At 45.3% G+C, this 8,870-nt stretch overlaps 1 protein-coding gene across 1 annotated transcript; it reads left to right on the forward strand.

Annotated features, from left to right (window-relative positions):
• Positions 1-6,966: 6,966 nt before the first annotated feature.
• RXFP3 (relaxin family peptide receptor 3) lies at positions 6,967-8,338 on the forward strand. Its single transcript, XM_074813096.1, has one exon. It carries the CDS (start codon positions 7,001-7,003, stop codon positions 8,336-8,338), a length of 1,338 nt encoding a protein of 445 aa, XP_074669197.1. The 5' UTR covers positions 6,967-7,000.
• The last annotated feature ends 532 nt before the right edge of the window (positions 8,339-8,870 follow it).

Below are 8,870 nucleotides of genomic sequence, written 5' to 3' on the forward strand. Positions count from 1 at the left end.
CTGAGAATCTGAAACTCCAGAGAACGAAAATGCAAGAAAGAGTTAAAACTCCAAGGATTTCTAAATCAGATAGAAATGTGGCTTGTCCCAGGCTCGAGCCATGATAACTCTGGAAACTGAACATATTTATAAAAGAGTGGTATTTGATTTATGAGTCATAATGTGCTCTCTTCTAGCTAATGGAAGGACACAGACCATGCGAAAGAGGGTGATTTTTGTGTAGTATTTGATATCCAACAGCACTTGCCAAGAGATTTGCTCACTGCAAACTTTTTCATTCTAATATAGCCATCCATAAATTCTCCATATGAGTAACATCTTGCCTGTTACAGCAACAAGTTTCCTGTAGTGCTTGCCATTAGGATTCTTTGAATAGTCTAGTTTGTGTCACTGGATATTGTAGCCTGCTTAGCTCTTGATCAGTACTTTCTGAAATTAAATTTAAAATTAATTTAAATCCGTGATCTGAAATTGGTATGTCTATAATACTTAACATTTTAAAACGACAACTGTTGCATAGAACAAGCTACACAATTTGCTGTTAATATTTTAAAATAATTAAATTGGAGAATAAGGAAGTATCTACAGTAAATGGAATAAAAAGAAGAAGGATTATAAAATGAGCAGAACAGGCTAGGAGTGCTGGAAAGTAGGGGTGAAAGTTCAAGGGATGGGCGTATGTTTACAAAGTACTGGTTTAACAAGCTTCTTGAAGGCAACCAGAAGAACAGCCCTTCTGTGAGAGGCATTTAACTATTTGCTTCAATTTCCAGTCATCTTTTTGGGTAGGTGTTCACTGTGTCTGATGTGAAGCAACTAGTTTTTCATGCAGGATTCCATCTTGGTTTCTTCCTCAGCAGGAAAAGTTAATTTCTGTTGCCTCTAATGCTCTCCAAGCAGATGTTTTTCCTTCCGCCCTTTCCTGAGACTACAGAGTTTCTCCTTCTGGACTAACTCTTTCAACCTGTTGCTCCTGCCTGTTTTCTTCCATTATCCCTTCTCCAGACAGCATCAAGTGAGAGAAAGAAAAAAATCAGGAAATGATGGAGAAATAAAAGCATTAGGAATTCAAGAGGGTTTGTGGGAATGTGGGTTTTTTGATTTGATTTTTTTTTTTAATAGCCAAAAATTGTAAATGCAAAAGTCATACAGAATGGAGAAAGAACTGTGGGAATCTGATCCGAAACCTCTATAACTCCATGGGCTTTGTGCCAGTGTGCACATACACAGAAGAAATGATTCACTGGTGTAATGTCAGAAAATACCCTGGGGGACAGTAGCATTCCTGCTTAAGGGATGCTGTGGCTGTAGCTGACACAGTCACATACAATTAAAATGTGAAGGAATGGCACAAGTAGAAAGCACTTTCCTGCTGTGAGGACATACTGAGGCCAGCTATTTAAGTGAACAGAATTTATAGCGCTGTGTCTTGTCACTACAGACCTGATTCAGAAGAGCATTTGCAGGCTATTAAAATAAGATACCTGTATATTAAACTATTTGTTTATTCACAAAGAATTGTAAAAATCTAATTATAAAGAATTAGTGGTTTCCTGTTCAAAAGAGGCATAGCCTGAGGTTTTAGAGCCTTTTGTGAATGTAAGGGCATTTTTTTTTTTATAATGCAACCTCAATTATAAAAAGAAAAATAATACGCCACCACATCAGCTGTGTTCTTTTGGCAACAAAGGTATTGCAGTTCAGTAACTGCAGCTCAACACAGAAAAGCCTGTACATTTATTGAAAGGTGGTCAGAAAAAGATACATGATCAAGAAACACAGCCAAGCCTAGATTCTCAGTCCAGGCACAATCAATATCAGGATTCTTTTAAATTTAAATAGACTTCCAGGACAGGAGTAAAATAAATGTGTTATAGGAATGTATACGCTTGTGTAAATGTGTACAGAGAGACAGAAAGGCAGAGGTTATGAGCAGTGCAGAACAGCAACATAAATGATACGCTTTGACATTGAGAAGTTGCTACAACATGGAGCCCAGATGAAGACAGGAAATTTTGCTTTACTAGAAATGAGATTCTTCTGCCCAAAGTTTAAAGATCTAAAGGCATCTAATATACACTTTCTCATCTGCTCCTCCAGTCAGTAGGGAAAGAAGATACCTCTGGAGGATAATACATCTCTTTCTGTCACATACAAAGTGAAACATTGTCCAGATCTGACTATTAACTATACAGGCAGTTTAACAACTTGCTTGGGCTAGAAATGTTAAGAAGATGAATCACATGTGATGTAGCAGGCTGTGTCAAAGGTAGTGAGTGTTTGCAGAGAGATGAACTGAAAGAGAATAATTCTGAATCCCAAAGACTCTGTGGAGTTTGCTCATGATTGAACATCCATTGATTTTTTTTCTGAGACAGACTTAGATGGAATTTTGTAGTACTTTGGTTTTTTTTAAATTATTCCCTCTTTCTCATTTATAGATACAGCCTCTTAACTGGTAATTGAATCAGAGACACCACTGGATCTCTCAACTTCCATTTCAATTATAGCCTTTAAAGATTTTGGAATTTCATGAGTTACTCATTCCACTTATGATATGTCTGTGGGCAGATTCAAGTAACAGAATGAAGCAAACTCTAAAGTAGTCAATGATTCTACTACATGGAAATTTGGGGAATGCTCACATTCAGATTCCCCATCAGTGTTCAAACGTGGATTGTTATTTGCAATTGGTGAGCTAATTCACATAATTTTGTGCTTGGACTATGGGAATTTAAAACCTTATTCACTCTTACTATCCCTATTAAGAGTTTTAAAGCATGTTTCTGGAGCAACAGGTCACTTTGAAATTAACTTTTTATGAAAATTAGTGCCAGGAAAATACATTCTCAGTGATCTACCTAGAAGGCAAATGAGGGGAGGATGTGAACATGATTAAAGTATTTTTTTTTTCAATTAAAATTTGTATCTGTATAATATGTCTGTGGTCCATGAAGCATAGCTGTGATGGTATGATCATTCAGCTAGATAACTGATTATGTTGATTGTGTTATCTAACTGACATTTTGTAATGAAACCTGTATACATTTCCTTCTACACTTTTAAGAAAATAATTGAATGAAAATGTTCCCATGGTAGATACACACCAAGTCACACCAAACCTTCACTCTGAGGATGGAGAAACTAGAGATGTGGAATCCAGTTCAAAATGTAACTGTTAACAGTTACTGTCTAAGTTTAGTCAGAATCATGAGACTGCAGCCCTTGAGCTCATAAAAAGCCAAAGGGAGACCATATAGGTTCTAGAAATTAGAACTAAGGAAATAAACAAATATGAAATGTCCCTTTTTTCCTATTTCTCTTTCCTTCTCCTGCTCCAAAATTCTGTTTCAATATGAAGAAAATGCCATAAAAATTATTAATCACAAAACAGAATTACATGGAAAAAATGCAACCTTTAGGAACAATATAAAGCCCATTTAAGTAACACATATATTAATAACTTTTTAATTGAATCTGTTCAAGAGCTTTACTATTACTACTCATTTCTTCAGTTGAACAGAAAAAGATAAAATCCTTTGCTACTACAAAAATGCCCCAAGAAATAGTCCCCTGTTTCTGTATTTAAAATAGTGATACATTCAGTATTTCAAAAATCTGCTTTAAGCTACAAAAATAACTTTCATATTGAAAACATAACGCCATCTCCCTTGCCAAAATATTTCAGAACAGCGTACAGCTGGCTCAGTCACTACTGTAATCATAATCAATCTTTCATTTGTGTACAAGGTCTGTAAAGGAAGTGAAAAATTATAGGGATCCTTTGGGGTAAATTGTAGGAAAATTATCATTTGCGCCAAATGTTTATTTGGTGTATTTATCTGAATCATTTTTAAAGGCTATTTGACAGATACCTGAAGGGACACATTTGTCTCTGATACAGTATAGTCAAAATCAATGCACAGTTCCTGTTGGTGGTCTGAACTGGTGCAAGCTTTTTAAGTTTACTGTACAGATTGATGCTATCTGAAGACAAACTAGGAACTTTGGCTCCATGGATTATTTTAGCATAGCACTATATAAACCCCCAAAACCCTCTTACAAAACTCTACAGGATGTGTTTAAGATTTCCAAAGTAAACAAATCAGCCATTATTTCCCTGTTATCACCAGAATACATCTGAAAGCCTATGCCCAGCAAGTCTATTACAGTTTTCAAAAAGATTGAATCAGTAACACCAATTACACTGAAACTTTGATAAACAGAAGACTCCAGATAGTTATATATTAGCAACAAGCCTTTAGCAGCATTGGTGGAATAAATAAGGAACAAATAGAAGACAATAATTTCCAGAATAATAACCCTCAGGTAGTATACGTGATGAATTTTGCAATACTTTTTCAAAATTGCTGATGACTTTTTAACATTTTTCCAGCTATGAAAATGTTCTGATGGTGAGATGAACAAATTATTCAGTGAAATTTTATTATTCATCTGGGTGTAGCAAGTTCCCTTAACCTGCATCTAAAACTTCTTCTCTGAGGTGAAGAATGATGAAAGAAGAAGACAAACCACCCACGACTGGAAAGGAATTTTTGCTCAGAATATGAGAAAAAAATCTGGACAAGCATTTCACACTTGCAGCCCTGAGTTCAAAATCCAATAGCAGTGTTCCCATGAGGCACCTCAGTTCATACTCTGTTGCTTTCTCTGGGTGGCTAACAAAAAAAGCAACGTATCTTAAAATATTATTTCCCTCCTCTTTCTAAATCTTTATTACTGTTCAGCTTCCACCATGTATCAACAAGATGTGCCAAGCAGGGACATAGTCAAATGGTAGAAGAAGTTATTTAATGCGAGACATGGTTTATGCAATTTTTCCAGTGAAATACTTAAAATTGGGCATGGCAGTAGCAATGTGATCAGAATGAGGCAGAATTCAATCTGGAAGAAATCCACTTCTTCACTGTCCATCCCACTAATGCTTTACCAAGTGAACGTGTCATATTCCCTGCATGGCTCAACTACACATGATTTTTTTCCTTGTGACCTAATAACGGAAGGACTAAATAAAGGGGGAAAATTGAACTGGAACTTGTTTATTTCAAATATTTTACTAACCTTTATTTTGGTTAAGTGCTGACACTAGTGCTAAGGCAGCAAGTGCTGCTGAGGGCTGGGGGGCACTTCACCTCCTGTACCATTTGCAGAACCTCTGCAGTGGTGTCAGTCTGTTTAAAACTCGGCATTTTCACTTTGCTTTTTATATGGTTGGTTGCATTACTGGTGTTAAAGGATCCCTGGCTTTTTTCTTCTGCCTGTACTGTTTTACATTCAGCTGTGCAACACTGATGGGGCTGATGAGGTTGTTAGGTTTCACTGCAAAGATGTTTTACTTTGGGTGAGAGAATCTGGGGAACTGTTGCCATTCAGCAGGCTAAGGGATGCAACTTAACGCCCTACTATTGAAAATGCCAGCTGTACACAACCCTAGTCAGTGATTAAGAGGTATGGAAGCCTAGAAAAAAAATCCATAATTTGGAGAAAGTGGGTAAGAAATGTCAGGAGTGCATTTTTCAAGGCCTGCTGCAATTAGCCTTTTGAAGGCAAATTATTTCAATTTTTTTGTTTCATTCTAGTACCAATGTATTCAGAGCAGCAAGTAATCTGGAGGCTAAGCCTTCCCAGAGCACTGCATTGCTAATTACAGTAAATTGTACCCTCATTATATGCAATATCGAATGATGTATAAAACTTCCTAATTACTCTTGTTCCCCTTTAGCACTCCCATGATCTGGCTGATACTTTTACGGGGTCACTGTAGACAGAAAGGAGTGATGAGCGGACTGCTGGCAACAAGTGGCACACGCAACGATGTCTTTGCAGGCATTTCAGTAAGGTAAATGCGTTTAAAGACTGTGGAGAAATAATTTGCTTGTTACATCTTTCGTTGGTCTCCCCCAGATGGTTGATTCACAGTGCTTTACTGAGGTATATTTAGAATCGATTTCGCTTTCACAATGCGCACTTTGGTTTAGAAGCAGGACGGGAGGATGAAAGCCTCCGTTCCTATTCCCGTCGGCTGCTTTCTGTTTCTACTGCAAACCCGTTGGGAAAGCGGGTGTCGGGCACCGCGCAGGGCAGGGACGGGCCGGCGGCAGCTGCCGAGCTCCCGGGGCCGCTCCCGGGGCCGCGTCCCGGCCGCCGCCGCGTCCCGGCGCACCGGGGCCCCCTGCGGGCGGCTGCTGGGAGCCCGCGGCCGCCCCTCCGCCTCCCGGGAAGCGGCTGATGCCCGCGGCGGGTCGCGCCCGCTTTTGCCTTCGCCCAGGCACGCCGTGCTACCGGCCCCGTTGTCCCTGCCGCTCATTCTTAAACTGAGCGACAGCCACCGTTTTCCGATGCCCCGAAAGCAGGAAGGGCGCTTGTCGGTGCCTGCCCTGAGCGCGGTGCGTCCAGGGTTGGTGCCGAGGTTTCTCGGGCGGGAAAGCGCGGGGTCGTTTCGGGCTCACCCTGAGCAGAGGTGGGTCGCCGCCAGCACTCCCCAAGCGCAGGAGGGAAGGCAGGGGACTTTCTTTAGGAGCTGACCCGCTGAGCGGACTTTTTGGGAGAGGGCATCGCGTGGCGTCGGGGACTTCAGCCCAAACTGAGCCGACGGAAACGCGCCGCCCGGCCGGTTCACACGCGCGGTTCCCGGCCGGGCGGGTGGGGCGGGAGGGAGGCGAGCAGCAGGGATGAAGCCGACGTGAGTACCGCGGGGCCGAGGGGGGAGTCGGGGGGGGGCGGGGGGGGTGGGCTGGGGGCGCGGCCTCCCGCTCTCAGCACCCGGGAGAGCTCCGCCGCTGCACCGCGCATGCCCCGGCCCCGCCGGCGCGGATATAACCGCGGCGCGGCGCGGGACCGGCATCAGCCGCGGGGACCCGCAGAGTAGGAGAGGCGCCGGCTCTGTCCCCGCCGCCACTCTGGCAACCCGCCCTCCCAAGCTGCTGCTCGGGGGTCTGGGAAAAGGCTCCTGCGGACCCGTCGCCCTCCCTAGCATGGGATGGACGAGCCCTGCGAGCGCGGTGCCTGCTCGCCAGCCGCCGGCATGAAGGAAAGAGCCGACTGGGAGCACTGGGACGCGCCGCTGAGTTCCCTGGAGGGCGCCCAGATGGGCAACAGGAGCAACGTGTCCTTCCTGCAGCTCTTCAAGAACATCAACCTGGAAAGAGCCGACGGGATGCAGGGGGACAGCTCCGACGTGGTGCGGATTGTCATCTCGCTGGTGTACTCCGTGGTGTGCGCACTGGGGCTGGTGGGCAACCTGCTGGTGCTCTACCTGATGAAAACCAAACAAGGCTGGAGAAAGTCCTCCATCAACCTCTTTGTGACCAGTCTGGCAGTGACTGACTTCCAGTTTGTGCTGACCTTGCCGTTCTGGGCGGTGGAGAATGCGCTGGACTTCAACTGGCTCTTTGGCAAGGCAATGTGTAAGATTGTCTCGTATGTGACGGCCATGAATATGTATGCTAGTGTCTTCTTCCTCACTGCCATGAGTGTGGCTCGATACCGCTCTGTGGCTTCAGCCTTGAAGAATCAGCGGCGAGGTGACCCACTGCGGGGCTGCTGCTCTGCCAAGTGGCTCTGTGCACTCATCTGGCTGTTAGCTATCCTGGCTTCCCTGCCCCATGCCATTTTTTCCACCACTGCCACCGTCTTTGATGATGTGCTCTGCCTTGTCAAGTTCCCCGAGGGCCGAGGCAACAATGCCCAGTTTTGGCTGGGTCTGTACCACATCCAGAAGGTGCTGCTGGGCTTCGTGGTGCCGCTGGCTGTCATCAGCCTCTGCTACTTGCTCCTGGTACGCTTCATCAGTGACAAGCATGTTGGCAGCACCCGCAGCAGCTCCAGCACCAAGCGCCGCTCCAAAGTGACTAAGTCAGTGTCCATCGTGGTGTTGTCTTTCTTCTTGTGCTGGCTGCCTAACCAAGCGCTCACAACCTGGGGCATTCTCATCAAACTCAACGTGGTGCACTTCAGTACTGAGTACTTCCTCTCCCAGGTGTACCTCTTCCCCATCAGTGTGTGCCTGGCACACTCCAACAGCTGCCTCAATCCCATCTTCTACTGCCTCATGCGCAGGGAGTTTCGCAAGGCACTGAAGAGCCTCCTCTGGAGGATCACCTCACCTTCCCTCACCACCATGCGCCCTTTCACCGACACCACAAAGCCCGAGCAGGAGGAGCAGGCCCTGCATGCCTTGGTGCCTGTCCACCCCGTCACTGCTTCTTTCCCTGCTGCAACCGTCCAGCCGGAGGTGGCCTACTACCCCCCCGGGGTGGTGATGTACAGCAGCCGCTATGACCTGCTGCCTGCTAGCTCCACGGAGCAGCACTGCTGAGATGGGCAGGGGGCTCGGGGGGGGTGGGACTGTGGGGTCTGTGCAAGATGTGGCCCTGGGATATTGAGTGCCTGGTAGGGACAAGGGGAGGAGGGATGGGTAAAGCAGCACTTCTGTGTGAGAGATGCTCTTTTGGGGTTGAGTCTGCTCTTGGAAGCTTGTTGATGGCAAATGCCTTGAAAATGTCCCCCACACTGGAGAACAAGAGGAGGAGGCAGTGGTGGTGCACTGGGGATTGGGGTGTCTCTAGGAGATGCTTTTTTAGTGCTTGTATGTGTTCTGGGGAAGAGGAACAGGGAGGGTGACAGGAGGATGCAGGATGTTCAAGTCAAAATAGGGAGGAGAGGAGCTGGGTGGGGTGGAGCAAGGCTGGGAGGCCTCAGCTGTGTTTCCCCAACTTGGAGGTGCAAGCAGCAAGGGGGCCAGCAGCCCCCCCACCCCTGTGTGTGTGTGTTCATGGCAGGGGGAGGGAGCCAGGCTGCTTTCTCACTGCTGCATGGCATTGTAAATGATGCCAGCCTGGCTGTTGTCA

Source organism: Strix aluco, chromosome Z, assembly GCF_031877795.1.
Source record: "Strix aluco isolate bStrAlu1 chromosome Z, bStrAlu1.hap1, whole genome shotgun sequence".
NCBI lineage: Eukaryota > Metazoa > Chordata > Aves > Strigiformes > Strigidae > Strix > Strix aluco.